The sequence below is a fragment of the Lissotriton helveticus genome, chromosome 4_1 (genome assembly GCF_964261635.1).
Source record: "Lissotriton helveticus chromosome 4_1, aLisHel1.1, whole genome shotgun sequence".
Classification (NCBI taxonomy): Eukaryota; Metazoa; Chordata; class Amphibia; order Caudata; family Salamandridae; genus Lissotriton; species Lissotriton helveticus.
Window position 1 is genome coordinate 1660118960 of NC_136063.1, and position 16338 is coordinate 1660135297.

The 16338-nt window shown below is 41.8% G+C and overlaps 1 protein-coding gene across 5 annotated transcripts in view; it reads left to right on the forward strand.

The window, feature by feature from the left end:
* Positions 1-16338, forward strand: part of LOC144829310 (biliverdin reductase A-like) — a 296629-nt gene that overhangs the window by 230255 nt on the left and 50036 nt on the right. For all 5 annotated transcript variants that reach the window (XM_078688341.1, XM_078688339.1, XM_078688344.1 and 2 more), the window contains exon 6: positions 2453-2624. In XM_078688341.1, the coding sequence (XP_078544467.1) occupies positions 2453-2624 (172 nt within the window). The remainder of the gene's footprint in view (positions 1-2452; positions 2625-16338) is intronic.

Consider the following 16338-nt stretch of genomic DNA (forward strand, 5'->3'; position numbering starts at 1 on the left):
ACCATCATACATTAACAAAATTACCATCACATTCAAATACTTCAATCTTCATACATTCATCTACCCACCATAATGGGACGGCACACCCATCCCTATGTGGCAATCCACTCAATGTCACATCTCTTATATGTCACCGCACACCCACTCTTATATTTCTGCATAACCACCAGTATATGCCTACATGTCCCTATCCGGCAAGCACACAGTCATGTTAATACATTCAGGGCCTCATTTATGTTGCATCGCTGCGTGTAAACAGTGATGGAATAGTTTTCACTGCACCCTCCTTGTGATAGGATGGATACACCGTATTTAATGCACCGCGCTCCATGCTGCAAAGAGTTACAGATACGTCAGTATTTCTGAAATATCTATAGGCACAAAAGTGGCATGTTGCTGCAGTGTGTCTGAAAACAGACACAACTCCAGCAATATGTCCTTTCACATGGTGCAAGCCCCTTGTGAAAGGGCCTGTGTCAGTCGTACGCCTGCAATGAGCAGGCATAAGATATTGAAGCAGTAGCGTCCTAGAAGTGGCGCACTAAAATCCTAAATATTTTAATGTGCCACTTCTACAAGGCTGTTTGCGGGGTAACCTGGTGGAGGTATAATGTGGCGCAGGGGTTTTCAAAATGACGCATCTGCCTAGATGCGTCATTTGTAGATAGGACACAACATGCTTCATTATTTACGCCGCCAGTGCGTCACAAAAAGTGACACAACGGCGGCACCCAAGTGTCGTAAGGCCTCATAAAGAAGGTCCCAAATGAATGCCGAACCACTATTAAATGCCCACGTAACAATCATCAGACACCAACAAAGACATGATCTTAGGCCACATATTTGCATCTCTACATCCAAATACCCATGATGATACATACTCACAACAAATATCATACACCCACATATCAACTATCGTATTACAATTCATCATGTACACACACAGACACCATTTAACAGTGCTTTCACCGTTACACCAAGAACTCAGTTACCTTATCACACAGCATAATCAGTCACTTAATCACATCTCATTTCAAGCTGTAAATAATAAAAAGGACAGCATATAAGGCTGGCATAATATAAAAAGGATGGGACACAAGGTCAAGGTGGCACCTTAACTTAAAAATGTAATGACTTTTTTTATGTATGGTAAAACCAGTGTTAAAATTGTTACCAACTTTAACCATGTTTAAACTTTAGTTTTTTTAGACAAAATGTATATAGACAATAACAACTATAGTTATGGTTAGGTCAGATTTTCTATTGAAAAAGTGATTTTGCTTCGCTTATAACTGTGATGCCATTTAACAAATCAACATATAACTTTCCAGCTCAATAGTAGAAGTAGCTAGGTTTCAGAAAGTCAAGTTTTGTACACATTAGTTTGGGGAGAAATAGTGAGGGGTTCAAATGTAATGTATATAACATCACAATACTTACAACTATAAATAAGAGCATTTCAAACTACGTCTATAAACTACAACACCCATGCTAAGAGATCACACTGTAGCCACATTCATGTAATGGACAGGTGTAATGGTAAGGTAATATGTCATGCCACTAGTGAGGTGACAGAATAGATAATCCTCTCCGGCCCTACCTACAACTGGGGAGAAAGGGCTGGTCTTATTCTCTTGATTTATAAAGCCTGCCCCTTCTCCGAATGACAGGGATTTCATTACCTAGCCACACAGGGAGTTGCATGCCCAACGATGAGGGGATAGTATAAAGCACCCAGCACCTCAGAGTTGCCTCCTGTAATCCCAACCCCCCGAATCGGTGGAACTCCTTGCCTTGCTCTGGAAAATGAATGATGGTCCCCCACAAAAACGGATCCAAGTGTGAGGTAGGACTGAACTCGATAAAGCCAGTGTGGTGGTTTTCTGCTAGCAGCTCGATTCCAGGAAGGGATGCCTTGTAGATTTCACTGACAGGTAAACCGCCTAAAGTTTTCATGTAAACAAAAGATGAAGGGTCTGATTAATATTCACGAACTCTGCCTCACCATTACAGGTGAGTGCCAAAGGCAGGACTGTTCTAGTAAATTATCCCATTAACAGCAGTATAGATCGCACCTATAATTTCCACAATCTTTGATTTGTATTTGGTGAATGCTATACCAGTTTAGAATTATATTTGTTTTGCGATTACTTAGCATATTTTTGTTATGTTGTACAGGAATTTGCTTTTGAGCCATCCTTGCACCAAAAAACTAATCAGAAAATTAAATGAGATTTAATAATTTGCAGTAACTTAGTGATAACATTTCTTGGTAACTGCAGAAATGAATGGATGTTAATGGGCCATCCCAAATATGAACACAAATTGCATGTCCTTCCCATATTATTTCTTGACCAACTGTGGGTGTTTACCTTATTCATATATGCCCAAATGTGTTTTGTCACATACATATAATATTGCTCCTGAGCTTCAACTATGTTTTATCCTTCAGGTGGATCCCTGGATGAACAGCGTTCCGGCTTTCTCTCTTTCAGTGGAATTGCCCGTCTCACGTGGTTGATTGACCTGTTTGGAGATCTCACTGTCACCTCAGCCACCATGGAGGAAAACAAAGAGGAGAACTACTCTAAACTGACTGCACATTTCCTGACCTTGAATAACAGGTAACATACTGATAACAATTTTTGGAAGTGAAAGACATATTGAGGGGTGATCTGTTTTAAGGGACGTTTGACTCCGACTACACTACACAACAAAATATGGACATCTATGTGAAAATGAAAACACATAAAAGGGGCATGAATTACACAAACAAGTATTTATCACTCATTTATTATCACTCAATATAAACATGATCAGATATGAGTAGAGTACTCATTACTACCTGGTCACTATCCATTTGGTTGAGTCATCAACAAATAAAAGAAAATAACTTTTATTTTAACTGCACATGTGGCTTCGAAGCAGTCTTGTGCAAGTACTATTATAAAGATTGCTTTGTTTTTGAGATTCCATTCATTATTTTATTACCATTGTAATTAGGTTGTGCACAACTTCATGGGAAAGATGAATTACATAATATAGCTTCTGTGCCGGTCCAGCGATGTATACCACTAAGCGTATTACACCTAATCATCTTCCCTAACCTACAGGCAAAGTACAAATAACCTCTGCCCAAGGATTTCCCCAAACTCCCCAATGGTAGGACAAGCTTGTGCCTCAGAACGTTTATATGGATATTCAAGCCTAAAGTTCAGCGCCGCTGCCAATCTTGGTTTGTGCAACACAAGTACCACCACATACATAAACACATCTACCAGACAAGGAAAATGAAGACAAAAAAAAAAGATGTCCGCAGCAACTTAAATAGTAACAGATAATGCTAACAAGCTGGTAAGTAAAGGCTTCTCTCATTAGAACCCTTTCTCACAGAATACTTTTTCTTCACCCATAGACATTCTAACTTCTCACCTGAGGGATAAACCGCTCCAACCAGAGATACATTATATCTATTTACACAAATTGTTTAACTTTAGCCCTTCAAAATGCACACTTCACCCTGCTTGATCTGTGTGCTGCATTCAAAACAGTTAGCTACCAAGCCATAATCATACTCATGGGGTTTGCTGGGACAGTTCTGAGAGGGTTCACCTCATACTGCACCAACTGTCACTACCTCATCCATATGGGAATCTCCGGTTACCAGAAACTGTTGCTGGGAGAGTCTGCAGGCAGTTTACCCTTTCCTCATCATCTTCAATCAATTCATGAAACTACTTTGTTCTTTACTTACTGATAGCAACATCAGGAACCACTAAAGAAATAATCACACAATATAAGGATCCACTAATGCACAGCTTTCCAAACTTTTCAAGTTGGTGACACGTTTTTGTGAATTTTTTTTCAGGGACATGGTAACGCGAGCGCCCGCAGCGAGCTAAGCTGAACCACCTACACAACACCACACCCACACACAATCCCACACACACACACCCACCCACACACACCCACCCGCACACACAACCCCACACCCACCCACACACACAACCCCACACCCTACCCCACACACAACCCCCCCCACACACAACCCCCCACACCCCCACCCCCCCACAACCCCACACCCCCCCACACACACAACCCCACCCCCCCACCCCCACACATAACCCCACACACACCCCCACACACACACACCACACACACACACACCCACAACCCCACACCCCCCCACACACACACTCCCATACACAACCCCACACACACCCACACACACACACCCACGCACAACCCCACACCCCACACACACAATCCCACACACACACAACCCCCCACACACAACTACCCACCCACAACCCTACACACACAACCCCCACACATAAACCCCCACCCCCACACCCCCCCGCACACAACTCCACACACACACACACACACATCCCCACACACACCCACGCACAACCCCACACACACACAACCCCACACCCCCCCACCCCCCAGATAATGTATGTATGTTTTGTATGGATCTGAAGAAAACCCACATGGTTGGTAACAGAGCATGAACAGGTGATTTGCACATTTGTGATATTACATTTCATATATTTACAATCACGTTACATTCCACACATATTTACAATTTTATGAGCAGTGAGGTCAACTCATTTGCCCAGAATCACACATTTTAAAGTCAAGTGCCAGAGCTGGAATTAAAATCAAAAGTTCCAGATCACCAGGTCACCAGTTTTGGCACTAAACTAAATTTCTGTGGGTCTAGAATCCCAGAATGCTGCATGTTCTTGGAGGAATTCTGCCTCGTAAAACTCTGCTCTTCATGGCCACACTTTTGATCTAGTATCCTGGCTTCAGCTGGGTTTGCTTTTCCACACAACACGCAAGCCTATTCTTGCCACCCAGTGGCCTAATGAGCTGTTGCATCTCGTGTTTCTGTACTTTGCCGAAAGTGGACACCTTCGGTTTTGCAACAGTTAATTTATAAGTGCCAGTGGACGGGTACAAAAGTTTGTTGTGACCTCTGAAGGTCGTTCAGTGGCTGCATTAGTTTGGTCCCCGTAATCTTTTTACATTTGAAATCCGGGGTTCAGGCATCACACACCCCATGGCGCTGAAATAGCAGATCTTTCATAAATAAGCACATTTTTTCACTGCAATTTTCTTCTTTTTGCCGGTGAGACACTGTGTTGCACGCTTTGTTAAACGCTCTGTGAACACACCCCGGACTGGATTCCTAAGAGCCCCAACCTTCACTCATGTTTTTTTTGTTTTGTTCTTTTAACCCAGCCTCCCCGCCAAAGAGACGCTTTTTACCTTTGGGACACCGTTTACTGAAACCGCCGCTGAGACTCTGACAATGCCCCCACTGAGCCTCGGTATAACTGAATGGAGCTCCTGACCACGAGGCTCCGCTGCTGCTCCGCTGCTACTCCGCCTTGCACGACATAAACACTGAGCGAGGCTGGAGTCGCATTCCCCTATATCGGCCACGCCTGACGTCATTGCATTGCATTGCGCAACACACCTACGCATGGGCCGCGGCACAGTAACGTGTCGCGCCACATAGTTTGGAAAGCTGTGCACTAATGCACTACATCAAAATGTCAGTTGAGGACACTGGGAAAATTAAAATCTGCCTTGAACAAATTCAGAATTGGATGTTAAGCACTTACGAAGAAAGTAACCCAACACAGATAGAGTCTTTATTGTGGTCCAGTACTACCAACTGACCTCTCAGTGTAGCCTACCTACCTGACATGAACCGTGACAGCTTCAACTCCCTCCCTTCTGATAAAAAAGCACAAAGTTATTTAATTTCCCCTGAACTTACAGTTCTCTTTTAAACATCAAATTGTCAAGAAATTCAAGACAGCATGAGAAAATGTAAAACCCATCCTACACAAATTCAACTATCACTCTATAGTGCAAGCCCCAGACCTATCCCAACCGGAAGCTGGCAATATGTTTCTCATTGACCTCCTTGATTCTACTTGGCATTCCTGACAGGCATGCTAATTTATGTGCCTTGCCTGAAGAACTTGAAAAACATCTCCTTAACATCACCATGAAACTGAATGAAACTTACTGGATCTCCCTCTAGGCCCACTGTATCTTCAAGACCAACAGTATCACCTACAAGGCCATCAACGTTGCATACCTGCCTGAGAAGCTAGGCATGTGGAGTAGACAACACCATAAAAGAAGCTAAGGCTTCACCAGATTGGAGACATGGAACTGAAAACAATATACCAGATGATAGGCCTTCTTTTGTCTGCATACCCCGGATCTGGAACAAAATCCCTTCAAAATTAGAACTGCTCCTACTCTCCTGCATCTTGGAACAAAAATGAAATCACGTCTCTCCATTAAGCAAAACTGGTCCCAGGATACTTGTTTCTCTGGTCCAGGGAGGACCTGGCTTGGTAGTTTGGGCTGGACTGTTCCAATGTGGAGCAGGGTCAAGACTGGTTTGCATATGGCTGGGTCTAGCATGTTGAGTTAAAGAACAATAGATTTAACCCCAATCTCTTGACTGGGCGTGAATGTTTGAATTGTTCCACATTCTGTCCATCATTTGTGTGTCTAATATGATGAACTTGTCAAGAGATTGGATATGAGAAACAATATTAACCAGCTCCCTGCTTCTAGATTAAAAGTGAAGATTTCATCAAAGATGAACTCTGTGCAAACACAGAAACATGAACGTTGATGCTAGCAGATGTTTTTTACCTTGTTGCATTTTCCAACATAAAGTAGAGTGCAGTCTTATACTTTGGAGTGCTGAGTTCTGTGCAATATCTAGTGGCGGAAGTAGGTAGTGATGCAAAGGATTTGGGTGATAGTTCATGCTTGTATTGAAAGAGAACTACATGATAGAGTGCTGCAGTTTGTATGGGGAAACTATAGGGAGGAAAGAACTTGGTTTTGTTTCAGGTTGTGTTTAGGCTGTGGATGTGAATAGCGTTTCAGTAGAGGGACGCTTATTACTATGGACAGCAATCATCACCTAGTGGGAAAGAAACATTGGCTCTGTCTTTCCAAACTCCTTGTCTAAGCCCTAAGCAAGGGAATGGGCTTACGCAAGGCATACTATAATTCTTTTGGCTGGGAAAAAGCTTGAAGGTTCTGTTAAAGCTTTTCTGGCCTGCCCCATCCTGCAATTCGATTGTCTGTGTAGAGGTCCCAGCCAACAAAGTGAGTCAGACATGTGGACAAAACACTCTATCCTTCCTCACTAGAAACCAAAAAGGAATGCCTCAGGACACCAACATCACTAAGTGGAGGTGAGCTGCGCAATGACTTTGCCTGGTGAGGATACTCATTCCTGCACAACCTTTTATTGTTTTTGCTCCCTTAAAACCTCCTTCATGTGCAGAGGTCCAACATCTGGCAGGCCTGCACTTTAGTCAAAGGCTTCAATGACCACAGTCTATGTACTTTTGGCTCCCATTTATCCTCAATGATGTAACTGCAGTCTTCCCTCCCCCTTTATTATCTTGGTCAGTCTCTCCTGAATGTGGAGCTACTGACTGGCAGTCTTTAGGACTCTCCGCTCGCAAGACAGCGAGCTCTGCAAAGACTAACTACAATTAACTGTAAACCTGGAGTAACGTAAATCTTCTTGGGAGCGTTGAGTCCCTCCTAAACTCGAGGAAACATTGTGATCATTTTGAAAACAGTGTTATCTAATGTGTTTCTTTATTTGAACCTTTTTTTTTGTGTTCACCACGATCAGGATGAATAACAATTTGTCAACTCAATACTAAATACCAGGATTTTGGAAGAAGGATTGTAAACCTCCATTTTATAACATGGTATTTACCATTGAGTAGCAATCATGAATTGTATATGTATGCAAAAATTGTATGAAGCATTTAACCAGCCCACCTGTACTGTGATGCTTCTGTGTCGTGTATGTCTTTATGTTCATAACTATCAAGTCACTGTGAATGATATGTAGTGTTTATATTCTGAGGCCCTGGTTTATCGCTTCATTATTGCTGCATTACCTTTTTAGTGTGTATTTTATATATGTCCCTTATTTCATATATATATATATGCGGATCCAGGCGAATGACTTCATTTACCGAAAGGAGCAGAAGTCTTCAAAACGATGGGGTGATATTTCTTCTGTCTTGGTTCTGGCTCACCTCACATCACCCACTTGGATTTTAACAGTGATTATTTGAACATTGACACTCACACCACCCACTGGGGTAAAACGAATCTGATGGGACTGCTGAAACCAGAATGCATTGCTGTGCATACGCCGACAACGGCGCTTTGACACGCCCAATTTGGGCTGTAACCACTCAATAAAGCAGGTGTTCCCCATCTGAAGGTGCTGTGTGTTTTTGGCTGACAGGCTCGTGAGCAAGGGGAAACCCGAAACGCGTTGAGCCGCGTACTGCAGATGAAGGTGACAGGCCGTTTCAGTTGAACCCTCGTGGACAGAAGGCTATCTTCTGCTGTGGCTTCCTCTAAAGGGTAACCTGTTGTTGTGAATAAAATAGCGGCCCTTCCTGGTCGCGAGGAGGCCCATTTGCATCCTGCTGCGGATCCAGGCGAATGACTTCATTTACCGAAAGGAGCAGAAGTCTTCAAAACGATGGGGTGATATTTCTTCTGTCTTGGTTCTGGCTCACCTCACATCACCCACTTGGATTTTAACAGTGATTATTTGAACATTGACACTCACACCACCCACTGGGGTAAAACGAATCTGATGGGACTGCTGAAACCAGAATGCATTGCTGTGCATATGCCGACAACGGCGCTTTGACACGCCCAATTTGGGCTGTAACCACTCAATAAAGCAGGTGTTTCCCATCTGAAGGTGCTGTGTGTTTTTGGCTGACAGGCTCGTGAGCAAGGGGAAACCCGAAACGCGTTGAGCCGCGTACTGCAGATGAAGGTGACAGGCCGTTTCAGTTGAACCCTCGTGGACAGAAGGCTATCTTCTGCTGTGGCTTCCTCTAAAGGGTAACCTGTTGTTGTGAATAAAATAGCGGCCCTTCCCGGTCGCGAGGAGGCCCGCCGCGCATCCTGCTGCGGATCCAGGCGAATGACTTCATTTACCGAAAGGAGCAGAAGTCTTCAAAACGATGGGGTGATATTTCTTCTGTCTTGGTTCTGGCTCACCTCACATCACCCACTTGGATTTTAACAGTGATTATTTGACATTGACACTCACACCACCCACTGGGGTAAAACGAATCTGATGGGACTGCTGAAACCAGAATGCATTGCTGTGCATACGCCGACAACGGCGCTTTGACACGCCCAATTTGGGCTGTAACCACTCAATAAAGCAGGTGTTCCCCATCTGAAGGTGCTGTGTGTTTTTGGCTGACAGGCTCGTGAGCAAGGGGAAACCCGAAACGCGTTGAGCCGCGTACTGCAGATGAAGGTGACAGGCCGTTTCAGTTGAACCCTCGTGGACAGAAGGCTATCTTCTGCTGTGGCTTCCTCTAAAGGGTAACCTGTTGTTGTGAATAAAATAGCGGCCCTTCCCGGTCGCGAGGAGGCCCGCCGCTCATCCTGCTGCGGATCCAGGTGAATGACTTCATTTACCGAAAGGAGCAGAAGTCTTCAAAACGATGGGGTGATATTTCTTCTGTCTTGGTTCTGGCTCACCTCACATCACCCACTTGGATTTTAACAGTGATTATTTGAACATTGACACTCACACCACCCACTGGGGTAAAACGAATCTGATGGGACTGCTGAAACCAGAATGCATTGCTGTGCATACGCCGACAACGGTGCTTTGACACGCCCAATTTGGGCTGTAACCACTCAATAAAGCAGGTGTTCCCCATCTGAAGGTGCTGTGTGTTTTTGGCTGACAGGCTCGTGAGCAAGGGGAAACCCGAAACGCGTTGAGCCGCGTACTGCAGATGAAGGTGACAGGCCGTTTCAGTTGAACCCTCGTGGACAGAAGGCTATCTTCTGCTGTGGCTTCCTCTAAAGGGTAACCTGTTGTTGTGAATATATATATATATCTATATATATATATATAGATATATATATATATATTCACTGAAAAAACCATAGGTTATAGACCATATATAGTTAGGGATTAGCATTTAAAAAACCTTATTTTACTCACACAAAACCATTGAAATTCCATATATAGTTAGTTGTACTAACTATATATCACGCACCCGCAATCCACTGCTGATGATGTCACATATTACATCATTCATGACATGGTCAGTGACATCACTGATGACATCACTGATGACATCTCAAATGACATCACTGATGACATCACTGATGACATCATCCAGTGACTGTGTGTTTCTGTAAAGTTTAAATATGTTTTACATATTGAAGAATGAGTAGATGTAGAAGTGTCTGGATGAAGGATTTAGTAGGTGCGTGACTGACTGTATGAGTGAGTGATTAAATGTGTCTCACTGAGTGCATGGGTTAGTGACTAAACTGTCTTAATTTGTGCATCATTATGTCTTTTGTTCTGTAAACTGCTGCATGTGTTGATCAGTAGCTATATGAGTAACTATATAGGTTATTGATTGGTTGCCCAAGCATTTGTATGGGAGACTGAGTGTGTGTGTGAGTGGCTGGGAAGTGTATGACTCTGTGCATAGATGTATGGGTTCAAAAGTGCATGTTGGAAACAGCTGTATGGGCGGTTGACTGTGTGCATGACTGTATTGGTGAGTGAATAGATATCTCAGTGCTACATGTCAAATTAAGTACATATGTAAAATACAGTACATGTGAGAGTTGACATATATAAATAACTGTGCATAAGAGCCAGTGAATGTGTGAGTGGCTGTATGGATCATTGTGAACTTGTATCCAGGATCGTATAAGTGAGTAAATATGTTTTAGTATTTGTTTGAATAAGTAAGTAAGGTGTGTTTAACTGTATAGTTAAGGAAATGGAGGTGTGATTGATTGTTTGCATGACTGTCTAGGTGTGTGTGTAACTTCATGGATGAGTGACAATCTGTGAGTCTGTGTTTACACTGAGTGTATCTAAGGTTATATTAGAGTCTGAAGAGGTTCATCGTATTATCACAACAGTGATGTCATCAGTAATGTCATTTGAGATGTCATCAGTGATGTCATCAGTGATGTCATTTGAGATGTCATCAGTGATGTCATCAGTGATGTCATTTGAGATGTCATCAGTGATGTCATCAGTGATGTCACTGACCATGTCATGAATGATGTAATATGTGACATCATCAGCAGTGGATTGCGGGTGCGTGATATATAGTTAGTACAACTAACTATATATGGAATTTCAATGGTTTTGTGTGAGTAAAATAAGGTTTTTTAAATGCTAATCCCTAACTATATATGGTCTATAACCTATGGTTTTTTCAGTGAATTTTTAAGGTTTTGTAAATGCTAATTCCTAACTATATATGGTCTATAACCTATGGTTTTTTCAGTGAATTTCATTGGTTTTTTAATAGCTAATATCAAAACCTTTACAATGTATTATTCTTTAAAAAGAAAAATATTTTTTACATGTTTTTTATACAATTTTTTTTGTATTTTTTTTGTTTCGCTCCCAGTACGCGTACCGGTTAGCTTCCCGTTAGCTCAATCCGGAGGCGCGACCCGGTACGCGAACTGGTAAACGTTCCTTTAGCGCACCTCTCGCGTTACAAAACAACATCGCGACGCTTCGCGTCAGCATGACGTTTCGCGTTCTCGCGTAATACGTCATATTACGTGCTACGTTCGCGTACCCGGAAGCGCAGCGGTACGCGAACCGGAAGCGATCCGCGGCGCGGCGCCGACCGCGTAATGTAAACATAGCAGGTCATGTGACTCGGTAATAACACTTTTCATTGGTTCATTTCACTTTTGGTTTCCTAATGATGTAATACAAGGTCATGTGATCTAAAATGGACACTTTTCATTGGTTTAGAACTTTTGTTTTTCCCAAATGATGAAAACCCCTCCTTCTTTCATCACTCTGACTTTCATCTTGGTGAGAGAAAGACCCTTTATTGAGACTTTGTGATGGCTTCATTAGTAGCTTCAGCTGGTGCTAGCCCACCACCTCCACCAAATCCAAGAAAGAGAGGACCACCTGCAGAAGTAATTCTGCAAGAAGAGGAAGAACAGGAAGAGGAGGAAGAGGAGGAAGAGCATGAGTTTTTGCCAGAGGAGCCCAGGAGGTACAATCGACAGGAGAATTATATCTGGCAATTCTACAGAATTCCTGAGGGGCAAAAGAAAGTGAATGCTCGTTACGTGTTTTGCCGCATATGCGGTGACAGATTGTCAAGGGGCACTGATAAAAAATATAGTTATGGCAATCATACTATGCATCGGCATATGAGTAGGTGGCACCCAAATAATTATAGTGCTGCCCAGCTACGTGACCAACAACAAAATCCCCTCCAAATGGCAAGAAGATCGGTGGTTCCAGAGGTGTCGGGACCAGAGGCGAGGGAGGTGATTGCAAACATCCAAATGTTGTTTGGGCACGTAAAACAAGTGTGCGTGGAATGTGGCGCTTTCATCTGCTACAGAGAAAGTAGCATCACTTTGATTTTGCGAGCAATTCAAAATCATATTAATGTTTGCACAAGACGCACCAAAAAAGAAATTCTTTTTTTTTTTTTGCTCCTGTTGAGCCCTTTATAATGGATCGTTTTTGTTTCCCCCCCCCAAAAAAACCAAACATTTTTTAAAAACGTTCAGAAAATACAAAAAAAGTAAAAAAATGTTCAAAAAATACTAAAAAAAATATAAAACAACAAAAACATAAAAAAAAAGTTCTTTTCAGAACTAACTCCCCATTATAAAAAAATTGGTAGAATATTTGGAACTCTGCCAACCTGTATTTCTCTTAGTTCGCTCCCGGAGCGCTACCCGGTACGCGTACCGGAAGCTAACCAAAAAAATATTTTTTAAAAAAGAACAGTAACTATAAGGGAAGGAAATACACAGTTATGTTAAAAGAAAGACAGCTCTAGGGAGTAAACTAAGGATACTGTTACCTACAATCCACTGTTGATGATGTCACATATTACATCATTCATGACATGGTCAGTAACATCAACAGCAGTGGATTGTAGGTAACAGTATCGTTAGTTTACTCCCTATAGCTGTCTTTCTTTTAACATAACTGTCTATTTCCTTCCCTTATAGTTACTGTTCTTTTTTTAAAAACATTTTTTTGATCAGTCATAAACAGTGACATTAATAGAAACAGAGAGAGTGAACAAGAGTGAAGAACTATGGTCCTCCTCAGCCACCCTCAGAAAACCAAGGGGGTCAAGATACATCTACCGTGCCCCCTTCTACCTATTCTGAACATTATTTGCCCTCCATCTTGTATCTTGATTCGAACGAAACACAAAATGGTGGACTGCCATAACGCTGCTGGTTTGCGAACCGGGCAACTTCCCAGGAAGCGGTCCCAAAAAAAAAAAAGTTGGGAAAGTAATTCACAGACACTAAGAGTAATAGAGATGGAGTGAGTGAACAAGACTGAGGAACTATGAGAACAGAGGGACTGAGAAAAAGAGTGGAAGGAGTTGAGTAAATAGGTAATAGAGAAAGGAATGAGGAAAGTAGCAAAGGCAGGAAACTGAGGATTAAAGAAGTGAAGCAGTGGATCTAATAGTAGGTGAATGTGATAGAAATGTAACGAAAAGAGTACAACTATTTACCTTGTAATTGCCGTTAAATTAATCACATTTTATTTCTATACTTTCAATCTGTGAAAGAGAGAACCAACATTTGAAAAAAATTAAAATATGTATTTAAAAATTACAAAAGACAAGGGAAAATATTGAAGGACTAATAGTTTTTCAACAACTTTGACACTGACAGAAGCTTCTGCTTCTCCAGGTCCTCTACACAATGCTAAAGATATACATTTTAAACTAACAGTATCTTGATGCAGATGAAGTGAGGCCTATCTTAAAACATGGTGCATCTTTTGCATTGCTCTTGTTTCAGAAAAGTGTCGCCTCAGTATGCCAATAACATGTCTCCTATCCAGAGATTTGTTTGAGGTGAGGCCTACTCAGAGTTCAAGATGAGATTTACACTTGTTGAAGTGTACAGAGGAGATAATATCTGTGAAAGTCTACTAATGAAGTGAGTCATGTCCACTGCACTCTTCAACAAAGTAGAAACCTCCTATGTTTCCCTGGACAGACCTAAACTTGATCTGCACAATGTGATTCGTAATGATAGGAAACTCAGGTGATGTAATTGAAATATGTGCAATTTATTTTGCTCATTTCACAATCACATCACTTCTGTTTCCTTTGCTTAGGTATCTCATTCTGCAGATGTAGTCCAGCATATGAAAGAATACGTAGAAGTGCAGCACTGCATACAATAAATTTAACACTTACAGAAAACTCACCTTCTCCATGCCTCCTACACAGTTCTACATATACATCATAAATGCAAACAGTACAGAATTAATTATACATGTTAAATGGTTTATTTTTGCTGTTCTCAGAATGTATCAAAATTCACTAAAAACAGTGACTTGAAGGTATTCATCATGTAACAGCGGGGAAAAAAAAACACAATCAAAATGATTGTGTTTAAAAAACCCATACAACATCAGAAAATAAAATTCAGAACTCCTTAAAGTTAACTTACTTTCCATGACGTCCAAGGATGTCCTATGAACAGCTTACACTCTTTTGTGCTGTTATTACTTTCAGCCCGCCACTTTCTGAAAGAAAACCTCCATCGTTTTTAAAAACACGTTACATGCAATAAATGACTTCTTGCTCTCTACCACTATTTTCCACAAGGCCAAATCTAGTCAGAGATATTTATAACTCTTGGATTTCTTGTAAGCCAATCCCATCATTTGGCATTTCCGCAACTTTCAGAATTAAAATGTTGAAGATCATTTTCACAATCCTGGAATAGTAATATCTTCCCCTTCTTGGTCAGTCATGTTCTACATTTCCTATGACACTGATACTGCTTAATATGAAGCAGACTTACACTACCTCTATGAGTACTACAATTATTTAATTCTCTACATCACTTTTAATCACAAAGCAATGTAAAACAGTAGACAGCATTGCAGACTTACATTCCCTCTACTCCATGTTTTGATTGGCTGCTTCAATTAGCTTATGAAAAGAAACAGTTTTTCTGAACTCATTTAAAGTGCACATACATCTCCATGATGTCCAATCCTTTGATTAGAAGTTATGTCTCTGAACTACACTTATCCTCAAGGCCAAATTGTGTAGGAGCCATTAGAACTTCTTGAAATTCCACAGATCATATCCCGAGATTATTTTCCTAAAATTTTGGTTTTAAAAACACCAGGTAAGAGTTTTTAAGGTCATACGGCAATTTTTTTTTGAAAATTAAAACAGAATCATTGCAGAATGACCAGCCATTTCTAGACTTTAAATAAGCTGTGTAATGTCCTGATGATATTGAAGGGCCGTCATGATATATAATTGCTGTAGTTACAAAAGTCCTTCCTGATTAAGCATGGGCGGATTTTGCGGATTGGCAATCCGCGAACTTGCGTATTTACGGATTCGCAATCCGCGAAGATCCGCGAACTCTAGCGGACTTGCGGATTTTTCCGTTTTTTGTGTTGGCGCGTGTTCGCGCCGATTTTGGGACAAGTTCGCAATTGCGAACTTACTTTTCGGCTTGCAACGGCCGCGACTATGTTGTTTCTACGTCTGGTTTATCATCACAGGTTCACAGCACCCTCTGTTTCACCACTGCCACCCTCTGGGACACCCATGCCACCCTCTAGTACATCCTCACAGGCACCTATTAGGTTTATTTATTACTGTAGATTATGGTGGTTGAAAAAAGCTAGCACACCTGCCCTTCTTCAACTGCCATCAATTAATTTGTGTTTCATTAATGTGTCAGTAATTTTGAAAGTTCCAGTCTGGCTGGCACCTGCTTCCTTCCTTATCTGTAATTTGCTTTTTGTTGCAGTGAAATTTTTTTTTTACAGGACCTTTATGGTGCTATTCTATGAGCCTGCTGTTTGGGTCATAGCAGGGTCATAGAATTGTTGCAAACTCTGGAGGGGCCCATCAGGAAGCACTACCTTGAATGTTACTAATGTTAAGTTTGAACTTTTGCACCTGCTCATTGCTTTCATTTTAGCTAAAATCGTTTTTTTTGCAATTTCGCGCGTTATTTGGGGCGCGAATCCGTGCGAGATCGATTTCGGAAGCCGCGAATACGTGCGAATACAAAATTGTTTTTGTTGCGACGTGTATGTTCGCGTGATCTTGCGCGTGTTCGCGAGGCGCTTCTAGCTATTCGTTTGCCAAGTTACCCTATCGGTCGTACACGGGCGCGGCCATCTTGTTGGCGTGACGTAATTCCGTTTCCGCCCGCTATGTGTAATCT